The 16,128-nt window shown below is 44.8% G+C and overlaps 1 protein-coding gene across 1 annotated transcript; it reads right to left on the reverse strand.

The window, feature by feature from the left end:
• Nucleotides 1–684: 684 nt before the first annotated feature.
• MANSC1 (MANSC domain containing 1) lies at nt 685–16,117 on the reverse strand. The gene is made up of 4 exons (XM_087934227.1): nt 15,764–16,117; nt 10,623–10,941; nt 7,236–7,376; nt 685–5,107 (listed from the first exon to the last, which is right to left on the reverse strand). The coding sequence occupies exons 2-4, from the start codon at nt 10,840–10,842 to the stop codon at nt 4,326–4,328; spliced, it is 1,143 nt and encodes a 380-aa protein (XP_087790353.1). The 5' UTR covers nt 10,843–10,941; nt 15,764–16,117; the 3' UTR covers nt 685–4,325.
• Nucleotides 16,118–16,128: the final 11 nt, after the last annotated feature.

Here is a 16,128-nt window from a genome sequence, read left to right on the forward strand (position 1 = left end):
TGCCCATATAATTACCATGGTCATGTGGCCAGCATAGCTCTATGCCAAAAGCATGCAAAATGCTTATTTTCCCGCCAAAGTGGTACCTATTTATCTATTTGCATTTACATGCTTTTGAACTGCTAGGTGGGCAGGAATTAGGGCAAGTAACGGGAACTCACTCTGTCACGTGGCACTCGGGTCTCAAACCTGGGCTATCAGCTTTCCGGTTGACAAGCTCAACTGCCATCATGCCCCCTTTAGAATAAAAGCAGCAGGCTGGAAATCCAAGTTATCATGAGTTCTAGTCCCACTTTAGGCACAAAAGAATCAGAAGATGCTTTGTAGCCTTTTCCAAATGGCATAATTCATATCTACAAGAGAGGTGAGGTGCCCTAGAGGTGGAGCTCTCGCCTCACAATCAGGAGGCTGTGAGTTTAATCCTAGGTAGAGGCAGATATCTCTCATTGAGCACAATGAGAATATATGAAAACACACTCCACATTGGTAACAGGAAGGGCATCTGGCCAGCAAGCACTCAGCTCCACCCCGATGCAAGGGATTATGGGGTCATGAAGATACTTCATACCTAAAACCTCCTGGAAAGCAACGCTCTGAAAGATGAAAAGATGCCTTTCAAACCGATCACGAAATAACAGCCCAACATTTTTAAAAAAGGAAATAACTGTCCAAACACTGCTTGGATTTATTTTAAACCCTTTAAATCAGCTCAAACTTTATTATTGCTTAAATAATCGGCAGTAGAAATCATTTCCAAGAGAGAGAAAAATAATTAAAAAAAATCTATTACACCTGAGCTACAAGAATTTGTGTAAACGCTAGAGGGCAGCAAGGAGACAGAAATCTTCTTTTGTCACCATCTGGTGGCTATTCCTGATTTTTGTAGCTGCATGCAGTCCTTGACTTACGACCACAACTGGGACCAGAATGTCCACGGCTAAGCAAGGCCGTTGTTAAGTGGATCACAGCCATTTTTTTATTTTTTTGCCAGTGGCGAAACAAATCACATGATTAAGTGAATCCAGCTTCCCCCACGGATTTTTGCTTGTTGGAAGCGGAATGGGAAAGTTGGGAAAAGCGATCACGTGACCCAGAGCATGGCAATCCCCATATAGACTGGTTGCCAAGTAACCCATCTTTTGATCATATGACTCTGGTGATGCTACTGCTGTGGTTCGCCGGCAGCAGTTGGACAGTGGGGAAGAACGGGGACCAGCCCAGGAGCCTGGAGAGGACTCGGACGAAGGTCCTGCATCCAATGCAGAGATGGGGCCAGGACCATCTGGGAGTTGTGTGCTGACTCTGGAGCCTTCGGAGTCTGAAAGCAGCGAGGCAGAGGACCCAGGGGAGCCTGTTCCCAGTGCACGTGTGTGCAGAGCTGCTAGAAGGCAAGAGCAGCTGAGATAAAAGGGGCAACTCGGGAGTAAGACTGGGAGGCGATTGGCCCTCCCGTAAGACATAAAGGACCGGCAAAGGTGAAGAAACCTTTGCAGGAAGCAAAGTCATTCATTCTGTTCATATTAATCATTGAAGCTTTGTGTGGATTTTATACTTTGGTTGTTTTTTTATAATTCATTTGGCACTCTAGTTGTTGGCAGCAATTCAAAGGAAAGAAAGGTAGCTTATCTTGAGGGACTGTTTGGGATTCATTACTGGCTGGGAATGAAAATAATTCTCAGTGCTGAAATAAACCAAGAGTTGTTTTAACTAAGCATGTGCTTAATTATGGTCTTGGGAAGCCTTGGTCAGAACAGCTACAACAGTTGTGTAAAGACCAGCCATGTCACTTTTTTCAGTGCCATTGCAAGTTTGATGGGTTGCTAAGCAAGGGTTGTAAGTTGTACTGTTAGCGCCAATACAAAACAATTCCTTTTTCCATATAATGGAAAATGTGATTGTTAAAAACTGACAGCCTCACATTGGCAGCTTTGTAGGCTGGCCCGATAAAAAGGGAGGAAAAAAGACTGGCCAATTTCATGCCGATTCCCTGGGCCTGGACCCCTTCCACACCAGAAACTGCACACAAAAGCTCCCGTTCCACCCCAGCTGTGTTTTTAAATGGAACCCAGTGTGGTGTGCGTGCATCTGCTCAGCTCAATGCAAAACCATTCCAGCAATTACCCTGCGGGGCAGGTGGGTGGGTGAGCAATGCTGGCTCAGGAATTCTGGGAATTGAAGTCCGCAGGTTGTAAAGAGGCGATCGTAGGCCACCCATGTTGAAGGGGGAAGAGATGCAGCTCCCCAACATGGTCCCTCTTTTAAGGACCTGAAGACAAGAAGGCATCTCCAGTTGAAGTGCTGAAGCCAGGAGATATCGGTGCGGAATCCCTCCTGATCAAAGAGAAGCTTCCGTATTATGATCTGATTTTTGTCGTTGAACGCTACAGCTGAGCTTAAAATGTAAAAAAATTTAAAAAAATTAAAATTAAAACCGGCTCAGCTGCTGAACACAGAAATCAGCTCAGAAGACACAGCCAATTTTGGAGCAAAAAGCTGTGCTTTTTTTTCCCAGGTCCAAATTTTGCACTTACTAGCTTTGTTAGGTAGTGTTAACAACCTATATATTATATATAGGCGGCCTGGAGGAAGGTCTGTGTAAGCCATCAAGGAAACCCCAGTTTAGATCAGAAAATCAGAACAAGTTAAGAATCTGAACATTCCTCCATCTTAATTCTCTTGGGTATAAGCACCAAGGAGAGAGAGAGAGAGAGACTCTTGTCAAGCTATCAAATTCTGTTACTATATGCTTTAAGGTAGTGATTGTTGTGGTATATTTCCTAATAGCAATAGCACTTAGGCTTATATACCGCTTTACAGTCCTTTCTAAATGGATTGCAGAATCAGCCTATTGCTCCCACCTCAGAAGGATGGAAGGCTGAGTCGACCTTGAGCCTGGTGAGATTCGAACTGCCAAATTGCAGTCAGCAGAAGTAGCCCTGCAGTACTGAACTCTAACCGCTGCGCCACTATGGCTCATCTGGCCAATCTGAAGGGCTGGCACCAATGAACACTGTTGCCATGTGTTGTTTGGTCTAAATCAGGGGTGTCCAACCTTGGCAACTTTAAGACTTGTGGACTTCAACTCCCAGAATTCCTCAGCCAGCTTTCCACAAGTCTTAAAGTTGCCAAGGTTGGACACCCCTGGTCTAAATGATTTTTGCACACAGTGTGGCACTCTGCACTCCAGGAACTAAATACCCTATAGGCAGATCAACTCCACATTTTGCCTTTTAAAACTAAAATAAACCTCTTCTTTCTTGGAAGATTTTTTTTTTCATGCCAGGGTTATAACGGACAAAAGAATGAAAGAAACTTGATCGACTCTAGAAGGGCGTGGTAGCCAAAGTGCTCTGATGGACACTCATTTTTCCCATAGTGCCCCAAAGTGAATTAAGGATGAACTCGTCAAATGAATAGGCTTGGGCCCCTATACTTTCTCAGGTGGGAAGGAACAATGGGCTATCCCTATGTGAGACGTATGTATCATCTATGTATCCCTAGGTATCATCAACGAGGAAGGGGATCGTAAGGGAAAGCAAAATATTATGAAACCAGTGGGACATTGTGACCTGGGTGGGTAGAACTGCATTAGACCAAATTCAATCCATCTTTTTTTTTTCCCCTGAAGGCCACAGCCAGCCAAACTCTTCCACGCTCACCACGGAGGTGCCCCCAAGTCCCTCTCATATTGTTACGCCCCCGACAGAGTCTGAATCCAAGGAAGATGAACAGCTGACAGGAAGTGGGAGTGTGGCTCCGTTGCCTGTGGAGGAAACTGGGGAAGGGCAAAAGCTGGCTGGGCAGAGCAGGGGAGAGGTAGAGCAAAGGAGAGGGAGTTCAGAGGAAGACCCAGGCCAACTGCCTCTTCATCCTAGGGCACGCAAGGAAGAACAGAGAAGAGAGCAACGTGGGTTGCATGGCTTACGGGGGGAGGAAACGGCCCTGATTCCCTTCACTAGGCACACCTGTGAATGAGAGTTTAAAGGAGAGGCAGCTGAGAGCTGCATTAGCCGGGACAAACGTGAGTTTATCTTGTGTTGACTGTTATCTGCATTCCTGGCATCCTCCCAACTGGGTTGATTTACTGTCATGCTATTTCCCTTCTGCAACTCCTCATCTTGCTCTGTCGGATTAATTACCTCATCTTGCCTCAATTGGACTTATAAAATTTTCTGTTGACAACTTTTTGAACTTGAATCTCTGCAGCCAAAGGCTGTTCCTGGGAGAGTTTTTCTCTATGCCAGAAGGTAACCAGGACTTTGGAAGCTAATAAAGGGATTCTCGCTATGTTGACTTTGCGCCACGCCCCCGGTCATCACACACCTTCACATATTGGCGTACATGTCATTGATCAAGTAATCCAGCCTGGTGTAGCGCTGTGGCTGGCGTGAGCAGCAGATTTTGCCCCCTATCAGCACCACTGCCAAGAAGAAAAACAGCACCCCGAAAAACAAGGCAGCGAGGAGGATGCTTTGGTCAGTCAGCAGGGAGAAATCGTTCCCGGCTGGGTTGTCGTCAGGGGTGAAGCCTTCCAAACTAAGCCGTCCATCGCTAAGGTGGGAGCCCCGAAGAGAAGCAGTTGGAGTAGACGGGGCGGATGACAATGAACTGAAACCGCGAGGATCGGTTTCGGAAGGAAGCAATGGTTTGGAAACAGGGCCCTCGCTTGGCTGGAGAGTGGCCGCCTCTGTCTTTCCGGCATAAGGTGAAGCAGTAGTGGTGTGGCTTGGAGGATTATGAATGGCTGCAGCATCACCAACAGTCCTGCTGGTCAAAGAGTCAAGGGTGGCAAGGGATAGTTTAACAGGAGTGGATTGTTGGATGGTGCTAGCAGCACTGTTGCTTTCATGCCCGATCGAAGAACCCAAAGTCTCCACTCCATTTGTCCTTCCAGCCTTGGGATGCTGGGGGGATCCATCCACTTCCTCAAAGGAATGGTCTGAAGGGCCAAAGATTTCCTCTTTCGTAGAGGTCTTGGCCAAAGAATCCGGTCCGCCCAGGGGCCTTGCAAGGCCAAACTCAGCTGCTTGTGGGGATGCCAGACTTCCGTTCACTATAGAATGAGGGACTTTGTTTAAGGAAGGAGCTGGTTTGAATAGCTCTTTGCCTAAAGAAGAAAAGAAAAGGTAGACAGATTATTCTCTACACCTCAGCAAAATAAAAATAAAAAAACAATCTCAAGACACATCAAGAAGTCATCATGAATGGGCCTTAAACCATTACAAGATTACTCCCATGAATTTCTTAGGAGTAGGAAATGCGCAGCCTCACTGTTTCTTCATATGAAAGTAAAGCCATTGTCAACCCTGAAATAAACCTGGCCGAGACTATCTTGGAAGGCTTCAGGGTTGCCACACAGCAGTGGGATGGGGGGAAATAGTTAGATGGGGTTTTGTAGCCAAAACACTAAAGTTTTCCTATGGGAACCAAGGACATTCCCACAGGTGGCTGGCCAGAGGAGGAGCAAGTAACCTGGAAACCAGCCAGCATCTGGATTGGACAGCGCGACCGGTGATTTGGAGGGGAAGGGGAACACTTTTACTTTTAATTAGGTGAAAGCCACAGGAAACCCCAGAGTCGACTTTCACCAATTTGTGCCAATATGATGTACCCAATAAACTATTCTTTGAGGACCTCAAGTGCCTCAGAGTTTGTTTTCTATGGGTGGCATTACTTGGAATGCTGACAGCCGTACTGTTGTGGTTAGTCAGCAGCAGGTGCGGACGGCTGAGAAGGGCGAGGACTCAGATGAGGGGCCAGGACCATTAGGGAGTGGACTGCTAGCTTCAGAGATTGGGGGGGCAGGCAGCAGAGATGAGGTGGTTCCCAAGGAGCCTGTGCCAAGTGTGCGTGCACGCAGGATTGCTCTCAGGAAAGAGCAGCTACAACAGCACGGGCGACTCAGGAGTAAGGCTGCAAGGTAATGGCCCCTCCTTCAAGAAGATAAAAGGCAGCTGTGCAGCGAACGTTCTTTGCAGAAAGCAAAGACGTTTTGAAACTCAGCCTCGTGGACATTACAGTTGGTATTTGAAGACTCTTGTGTTGTAAACTATTTCTTATCTGTTGTTTTTTGGCAGCCTTGAAAAAATTTGGCAAGGCTCTTTCTTGTTGGAGCTAATTAGTTGGAAGCAGCCTTTTATCTGTGAATAAACAGAATTCATAGATGAAATATTAAAAGGGAGGGCTGCTGCCTTTGTCTTGTGTTTGCTCTCTTGGAAACAGGTTTGGAAACAGGCTAGGTATGAACACATACCTAGCTCAAAAAATGAATCTGAAAGTGGTTTATCTTGACAGCCATTTTCTCAGAAATCTGAAGGCTGTAGATTTTTGGCAGGTGAGTAGGAAATGCCTGAAACCACAAAATCTCTTAAGAATATTTATTGCTCTTTGCAGAATGCTCCTGCTGGTTGGTTCGTGAATCAAGGATTACAATTGGGAGTCACACAATTTGCTGAAACGTGCTGTTGTAATCATAAAGATTCAGGTAGTTAAGGTAGAAACCTGGCACATTGGTCTTGGGGAGAGAAAGCCCTCCACCCAAATTCAATTTTAGCACTAACGGGTGCTTGACAATCATCAATCAATTTAAGAAGGAATTGTGATAAAGATGAGATCATTTACAATTATGTTTATGGTTTATATTCTATTAAAAGAATCCATCCAGAGACTCTTCGATAACAGATCCCACATTGTGCCTTGAAGTATATGGCTTGCTTTGCAAAAAAAAAAAAAAACCAACAGATCTGGGGATAAAAACTAAATATCCCCATTGAGTAAGAATGGTACCGGCTTATTAAAATAGTCACTTATTCATTACATTGTGTGATGGAATGTAATCTGGAGTCTCAGGAGAGGGGCCCCTTCCTCCTGAGATTTCGGATTACATTCCAACACACACACACACACACACACACACACACACACACAATTAGCAAATGAATAGAATAACAGCTCTGGGAAAAAAACATGATTATTTTCCCATGATATCACCACAGGCTCGATTTTGGGAAAAAACTTATTTTTCTGGAGCGTGAGAAAGAAAAAGATTCAGTTTCTTTATAATAACATTTGCTACTTTCCACTTTTTGAAGGAAGGTCGGCAAAGTTTGACTTACGAAATCCTTTAAAGCTGGTTATACTGCTTGGAGAGTCTAATGGAGCTATTTCAAGTATTTCATGTTACAGTTTCCAGCAAATGACTAATTGAACTGGCTGATCAGTAGATTTCCATTTACCTTCTATTATTCTGTACGTGATCAGTCCTAATGCTGGTTTTACGGGACAGGTTTCTTGGGCAGGGAAATAAAAGTGATAGCAATTTGGAGAACTGCCCTTCATTTTGGTGTTAAAGATGGCATAGTTGCACCTCTTATCACCTAGAAAACAGAGAAACAGAGAGAATGTATTTTAACAGCAAGTTTTGTGTTTGTCGTATGAACATCTAGTTAGTACAAGGGTCTTCAAACTCAGCAAGTTTAAGACTTGTGGACTTCAACTCCCAGAATTCCTGAGCTAACATGACCAGAGGAGGAATTCTGGGAGTTGAAGTCCACAAATCTTAAAGCTGTCAAGTTTGAAGACCCCAGATCTAGTAATTCCATGCAAGGGAAGAGAAGGGAGTTCTCAAAAATAACGTCATCCATAAGATGGCCCCACCGCCATCTCAAAAGCCCCAGATATATTCAACCTGTGCATGATTGTCAGAATTGTCCTTGTGTTTATCAGCAAGTTTGTTGGATGTTCACTCCTGCTTGCCTATACAAGAAGTCCTTGTTTAGTGACTGCCTTATACTGTGACTGTTTGCAGTTACGAGGTGACAAAAAAAGCCAACTTTACCACCAATCTTGGCATTTACATCCTCACCTCCAGAGGTCTATAAAGCAAAGCTGAAGGAAGATTGTAAAAGCACAGGTGGAGTCTCATTTAATGACCGCTTTGCTTTATGTCCGAGTTGTTGGTCCCCACTGTGGTCACTGATTGAGGACTACTTGCAATTCCAACTGTTATACTTATAGGGATGCCAGGAAATAGTCTTTCTTCTTACTGATTTTTTGTTTTGTTTAAAAATAAACATGTTCCCCATCATTATCCCAAGGAGTGCTGAACAGTCTACCTGACCTCTTTTTATTCTCCCAATAATCCTGTGACTTGGCTTCCTCAGAACCCATTTCCAGTGGAGAAATTTACACTGAATAACGAAGAATTTATCCTGGATTCCAAGGGAGCTGCATGAATGAGAAAATTTATGAACCTGTATACTGCATGTCAAAAAGAGGCCTGTGAAATTATCTACAGAACCCTCACATCCCGGACACAAACTGTTTCAACTTCTACTCTCAAAACGACGCTATAGAGCCCTGCACACCAGAACAACTAGACACAAGGACAGTTTTTCCCCCAACGCCATCACTTTGCTAAACAAATAATTCCCTCAACACTGTCCTACTATTTACTAAGTCTGCACTACTATTACTATTAATCTTCTCACCTCTCCTTATCACCAATCCCCTCCCATTTGTGACTGCATGACTGTAACTTTGTCGCTTGTATACTTATGATTTATATTGACTGTTTCCTAGTATGATTTGATTGCTTATTGTACCCTGTGACTATTAAGTGTTGTACCTGATGATTCTTGACGAATGTATCTTTTCTTTTTATGTACACTGAGAGCATATGCACCAAGACAAATTCCTTGTGTGTCTAATCACACTTGACCAATAAATAATTTTCTCTCTCTCTCTCTTTTTCTTTCTTTCTTTCTTTCTTTCTTTCTTTCTTTCTTTCTTTCTTTCTTTCTTTCTTTCTTTCTCTTTCTTTCTTTCTTTTTCTTTCTTTCTTTCTCTCTCTCTCTCTCTCTCTCTCTCTCTCTATCTATCTATCTATCTATCTATCTATCTATCTATCTATCTATCTATCTATCTATCTATCTACCTACCTACCTACCTACCTACCTATTTAAAATGAAATCCAGGAGGTTGACCTCAAGTGTCCGAAGATGAGACCTTGCATTTCTACAAAGGGGGGGGGGGGAATTGAGGCAGAGTGGAGGAGGATGGAAACAACCTGTGCTGAAAGCCTCAGAGAGAGAGAGAGAGAGAGAGAGAGAAGTGGTCAGCCTGGGTCAGTGGCAAAAATCCAGCAGTACAAGAGGCCTAGAATAATGCAAATGACCAGCTGTCCACAAGGAGTATAAATCCTTCCATTCCCCCATCATCCAGTTAGAGCTGAAGAAGCTTCTTGGATGAGAAGTGAAACGTCTTCAAGGAAAAACAAAGAAAGTCTAATTACCTCATGAAAAAGCAACTTTGGGACAACCATGACCTGGACGACTGAGAATCTCCATAGACTTTTAGCTATTCACTTTGGGACGATCCCCCTTTGAATGGTGTGGGAGTATGAACAGATTTCCAGAAAAGTTGCAGAGTACAGGAACCATTTACACTTTAGTTTGACATGCAGACAACACAGACTCATCCCCAACAGCCTGCCCGTCTTCAACTAGTGAAGGGACAATGCTGTGTTTTAACCGTCTCTCTTATATACTATTCTCCCCAGCTGCAACCAATGAAGGGGATCATGGCTGCTTCTTCTCTCGTAAGCCAAGTTGTTTCCTTCTCCGTTCCTCCCTGCATGTCCTAGGATGATGAGGGGATGGGCCTGGTTCTTCCTCTGACTGCCCAGCCAGCCTCTGCCCTTCCTCAGCCTCCTCCACAACCTCTGGAGTCACACCTCCGCTCACTTTCAACTGTTCCTCCTCCCCCTCAGAGTCTGACTCTACCAAGGGCATGACACCCCACCATCCAGTCAGAGCTGAAGAATGGATGAGAAGCGAAACGTCTTCAAAGAAAAAACAAACGACAGTCTAATTGCTTCTTGAAAAAAAAAACACCTTTGGGACAACCATGACCTGGATGACTGAGCATCCCCATAGACAGTACAAGATACATTGACAGTCTTTGTTCTGGGATCACCATTTAGAGCTTTCTTCTTGAATACCTGCAGGGTCTATAAGGGAAGCCACTGAGCCTGGTCTGCATACACCTGTCAATTCATACAACGTTCCTATGCCTGTTTGAGTAGTTGCCATAAAAAAAGGGGAGGGGGAGGAAGGAAATATGGAAGAGCAGTGCAGCAGTTTGAAATCGAAAGTATATTCCAACTCTTCTCTTTAAAAGATTGTAACTAAAATACCAGAGCTTTTGCCCACGAATATATTTAATTGGAGAACGTGATGACACCCAGCCCATGAACGTGCTCAATTGGAGAATCTGATTTATGACCCACCCGGGGGGAAACAGGTGACTGTAAATTATATGTGCCAGAGTTGGCTTCATACAGGACAGTGCCAGTATGTTGCCTTTAATAAATCCTTTGAAGTTTTTTGAAGTTTGGCTCAAGAATCATGATTTAATTAGAGCGATTGCTGGAATCCAGACAACAACAGCAAGATCTCCGTGCAACTCACTATGCAAAACCAAGGCAAACACCATTATTGCAATGTGTGGGCTAGGCCGGTTATCTGGAAATAGACCCGGTGGTACACAATGGTCCATAAAACATCCAGGAGACTCTCTTCCGAGCCTAGCACCTTACTTGGCCTCAAATATGTGGCTGTTACCTGCTATTCTTTCCGAGCAGCAATTCTCCACACAGGCGTTCCAAGATGGTGTATAGATCGGATCCGTCCCCCTGATGCCTTTGGAAAAGGCTGCTGGGATATCGATCGTAGTGTCGTCCACCTCCTCGAAGGAACACCTTTGGGTCTGGGATGGCTTTGCCACGACCAAAACCAGTGCTACTGATACCCAGGCCAAGCGCCGTGTGGTCTGGACAGCCATTTCTTCCTCTCAGGGTAATGGGCTCCAGAAGGATCTTTAGAACTGTTCAAGCTCAGGGTATGGGTTTCCAAGATGGCCACATTCCTTGAAACCCTTCAGCTAAGAAAAAGGAGATTATAACAGGGTTAAAAGCACCGTAGAAGAAATCCCCCCTGGTAAAATAGTCATGTTTTCAAACCATGAGTCAAAAGACCAATTACCTGTCACAAAAATGGTTCAACCAGATATGACTAATTGGGATGTAAAGGAACTTTTAGGTTGATAAGAAATAGCTTTAGGTGGGGAAAGGAAAGCAAGATGACTTCATGAATGTTGTAACAACATACCAAAGAAGTGAGGCAAGTTACGCTTTTCTCAGAGCCCTGGGATATCAAGAGGCTTGCCCTGATCCCAAATCTGAAGAAAGATAAAGCATCGTGGGGATAACAATGGGAAGGCCAAGGGTTATCTCCCAACTTTAAGGCAAAATGTTCTCAAAACTTTGAAGAGAAAACGATTCCCGTGGCTGATAGGAGGAGATATCCTGATAGCAAGGAAAAAAAGGTAGAGAATGCTTGGAGTGAAAAAGGACATTTGATGAACAAAAACAGATTTTCTAACATAAAGCAAGAATTACATACATAGGTTGGTCAATTATGCACATCAACAAAAGGAGGAATAGAGAAACTAAAGGAGTGCCGTATGCCACTCAGAATCACTTTCATGTGGGAGGCTACACCAATATGATAAATACCTAAATTAAAGACATATTTTAAGTAGATCAAAGAACCTCCATAAAAAAGTCCAGCTCTGAAGGAACAAGCAGGAATAACCATTAAAGACACCTGGTTGAGCTTGAGATAAAAGAAACAACAAACTACCCCGAAGCTTTTAATAAACACAATTATTAAAAGTGTAAAAATAAAAATATTTGTGCAAACACGAACATTTGCAAAAAAAACAAACAAAAAACCCTCAATTAGTAAATGAGGCATGGCAGGCAATAAACCAGTTGGTCAATGAGAGAGCTTCAATCCCAAATGAAATAACCATTGTTTAAAACTGCAGGAGAAAGGGCAGTGAAAGCTCTAACAGCAATACCCATGTTTCCCCAAAAATAAGACCCTGTCCTGTATTTTTTTTTTTTGCTACCAAAAAACCCATCAGGTCTTATTTTCGGGGGATGCCATCCACTTACTAACCTCACTTGTATGTGTTGCCTCTAACCTCCTTTTCACTGTCAGAGGCCTTCAGTAACTTGTTTTTCTGTGGCCAGAATGGCTTTCCTGAAGGCCTCAGCAGCTGATAACAGAGCTCTGGATTGATCCAGAGCTTTGTTATCAGCTAGAGGCCTTCCGGAAAGTCTTGCCAGCCTTGCCAGCTGCAGAAGAAATGGGCCAGGAAGGCAGGTGTCGGGGTGTGCGAGGCCTGGCTACAACTATCCAAAGGTAAGTAGTAGGGCAGCTCCACCTCCCATCACTACCCTAGCTTAATTTTTACCAGTGCACTTTGGAGTGGGCAGGATCTTAATTAGGGTTTATTTTGGGGGTAGAGCTTATATTGGGTGCACATGTAAAAAAATCAAGCTAGGACTTACTTTCAGGGTAGGTCCTATTTTCGGGAAAACGATAGATCAACCAATTTGGATAAGTCTGTATGCTCAGAGATTGGAAAATATCTAACAACTAAAATGTGTAAATGTTGAATCACTTGCACAAGTTTATCACACAAATATTTGCTTTAAAACATTACAGGAAAAATGTCAAATGAGCAGGCAGGCAAAAGGCTGAAGGGCAGTTCAGATAACTAGCACAAAATGGTTAACGGAGAGAAGAACATTTGAGGGCGGCTTATCTTTGCTTTGTTGAATACAGCAAAATCACAAAAGGATATGGACCATCCTGTCAGTGTCAAGCAACTGGCTTAGTAAATTCACAATGGGGAGTGTAAATGACTCATACTTTGCGTCTCTGAGGCTCCAACTTAATAAAAGAGAGCCAGGATGTTGTAAAAGTAAACAGGAGACTAAAGAAGAAGGCAATGATAACTTAAACAAAATATAAAGGATAAGAACAAAGACCAGAATATTTAGAGCACTGTTCTTTTTACAGGTGATATACAATTGTGAAGGTTTGACAATGAGAAAGACGACTGACGTATTAAGTCATCTGGAGACTATCATGAAGTACAACAAAGACCCATCAATCAGTTCTGGACCAAATAAAGACTGCTGCTTAGCTGACGTTAACAATCAGTCAACAAAAGATCAAGAAACAAGAACTCACATATTTTGGGCATGTGAGGCAAGTGGACAACAGAGTAGAAAAAAAAAACCCAGGAGGGATTAAAGTTATGGTGAATGGGTGCGATCCAAGAGATTACAGGATTGTTCTTGGAAGAGTTACACATTTTTGCTGCAGGCAAGTCACAGCGAAAAGCTTTTGCCCCGTAACAATCACTAGGAGTCAACTCAACGATGCGTAACTAAGTTGAGGCAGATCACTCTAATGCATAAACAAGGACGCATTTCCTCCTCACTGAAAGACCCACCGGCCTCCAGCTTTGTAATTTATACAGCCTGCCATGCAAAAAGGACTTCTGAAAAAGAAAGGACAAATAGCAGGATGTGCAAAAAAGCTCCGAAGCATTTAGAATCTGTTATATGTTCATTAGATGCAAAAGTGTTTATGCAATGTTTTCTTCTCCAACTATTACAACAAATATATATTATACATAACAGAGGAGCCTCTGTGGCACAGTGGTTAGAGTTCAGTACTGCAGGCTACTTCTGCTGCAGCAGCTGCCTACAATTTGGCAGTTCAAATCCCACCAGGCTCAAGGTTGACTCAGCCTTCCATCCTTCCAAGGTGGGTAAAATGAGGACCCAGATTGTTGGGAGCAATAGGCTGACTCTGTAAACCACTTAGAGAGGACTGTAAAGTATTGTGAAGTGGTATAGAAGTCTAAGTCTGTCAGTCAGTCAGTCCGTCCTTCCTTCCTCCCTCCCTCCGTTTCTCATTCTTCCTGGTGATGCAGTGGTTAGATCCAGCCACCGGCCTTGAGTCTGACACCCCTGCCCTACAGCTTACTCCATGGAAAAACTGGACTGAGAAAGAGGGACAAGCCCAAAGTGATCAACACGGATTCCATTGTTGAGGCTGGACTTAAACCATGATCCACCAGAATCACATCCCATTGATGCCAGTTTGACCCTAAAAGCTTGCACAGTTAAGAGGCAGGGCCTCCTACCATCCGAAGGGAGGCTGAGAAGCAAATCAAAGCCAAAAGACATTCAGACCTTACAATGGGCAGTAGCAACAACCTGGAAGAACAGGAGGAAGAGCTATAACCAAGACAAGGGTCAGATAAAAGAAAGTTGAGTCCAAAGCAGGAATGTTATTTGATAAAAGCGGCTTAGACCTGACATTCCTTAGCTCTCTTGTGGATAGAGAGAGCATACCCCCTTGCACGGTTCTGTAACTAACCATATAAATAAAAGTAATATTAGTTTACGTGTCTTTTGTTTCCTAGTTTGATCTATTTTTGGAGGGCCGACAAGCCTTCCTATGGATGGAGTTTCTCCTCTTGAACCCTCTCCACCATTCCTGGAGTTAGCAAAAAGCAACCTGTCCTCACAGCCAATCTCCTAATTTTCCCCAAGGCCAATCTTAGAGAACAGGCCCACTTTGAGACTCATCTTGGAGGCCCCTTGTAATCAAAGGACGTGATCGAGTGGATGAGGGAAGAATCTCCTTAAGACAAAGGTGGCAAAGAAGGCTGGCCAGAACAACTTATGATGGATGGACTCCCAACTCCCAGAAAATTTCAGCTACTGGCTGTGGAATTCTGGGACCCGAGTCCATCCATGCTAGTTGCCAAGGCTGAAAAACATGGCCATGGTCTGCATTAAAAGGCTACAATGCAGCACACAGCAACAATAATATACTCTCCATTGTCCCCAATCTCAGTCGTTTGCTGATGTTTGGACTTCAACTCTCTGAATTCTCATCTAAGGGCCATGCTGGCTGGGGAATTCTGCGAACTGACTCAACCACCTTAAAGTTGCCAAGGTTGAAAAACACCTGCTCTACCCACTTTTGCCATGCGCACAGACGGATTCTGGAGAGAGCCACAACCCACTTATATCAGGAGTGGTGCAGTGGTTAGAACGCAATACTACAGGTTAATTCTGCTGACTGCTGGCTGCCTGCAGTTCGATTCTCATCAGACTCCAGGTTGACTCAGACTGCCATCCTTCTGAGGTGGGTAAAATGAAGACCCAGATTGCTAGGGGCAGTAGGCTGACTCTCTAAACCGCTTAGGGGTGTAAAGCACTGTGAAGTAGTATATAAGTCTAAGTGCTAGTGTTATTGCTATAGCCCTTCCTTCCTTCCTATTCTCCTTCCGGGTGGCACAGTGGTTAGAATGTAGTATTGCAAGCTGACTCTGCTCACTGCCAAGAGTTCGATCCTGACCGGCTCAAGATTCACTCAGCCTTCCATCTTCAAGGTTGGTAAAATGAGAACCCAGATTTTTTTTGCGGGGGGTGGGTGCAATATGGTGACTCTGTAAAACTGCTCAGAGAGGGCTCTAAAGCATTGTGAAGTGGTATAGAAGTCTAAGGGCTATTGCTATTATGGGCCACTGGCTTTGTGGTGAAGAACACCAACCGGAGCCACCAAGAGAAAATTCCCAATCCGTTGCAAGTGGAGACTCTGTTTGGACAAGTGTGCCTGGTATGACTCACCACCAAGGTAGAGGGGTTGGAGAGGGCAGCAGGGGGGGGCTGCAAAAGGCACCCTTTTGTTGCTGGGGAGAGCCCCCTCCCCATGGCCCAATGACCCCGTTGCCCCCCCGCTTCTCTTGCTCCCCTCTGACCCCTCCCCGCTTCTAATGCTCCCCCCGCCCCCCCCATCTTCCTATCCTTGTGCCCCAGGCTCACCCCAGTGATGGTATCACGGCTCCTTCCTCCGGCCGGGACGGGAACGGGCTGAGGCACACATCCTCTGGCCGGAGGGAAGAGCCCCGTGCACAAGACCGGTGGGTGGATGGGGGGTTTCCCCGGAACGAGCCGTCCAGAACCGGCAGCAGGATGAGATTCAGGGAGGCTGCTTTCCCAGAAAAGCACGCCCGTTTCCCGAACGGAGCCCAAACCGCTACGGAGAGTCGACTCAGCCCCACCCCCCGCCGCCGCCGCCGCCGCCGCCGCCTTCCCCAGCCACGTAACGGGAGCGAACGCTGCCTGCTTCCCTGAAGAAGCGGCCGCTTCCCGATAGGAAGCGGAAGCGCCTGGTGTGAGGGAGGGGG

The sequence above is a fragment of the Pseudonaja textilis genome, chromosome 5 (assembly GCF_049901715.1).
Source record: "Pseudonaja textilis isolate UNSWEBS1 chromosome 5, rPseTex1.2, whole genome shotgun sequence".
In the NCBI taxonomy this organism is placed as follows: Eukaryota; Metazoa; Chordata; class Lepidosauria; order Squamata; family Elapidae; genus Pseudonaja; species Pseudonaja textilis.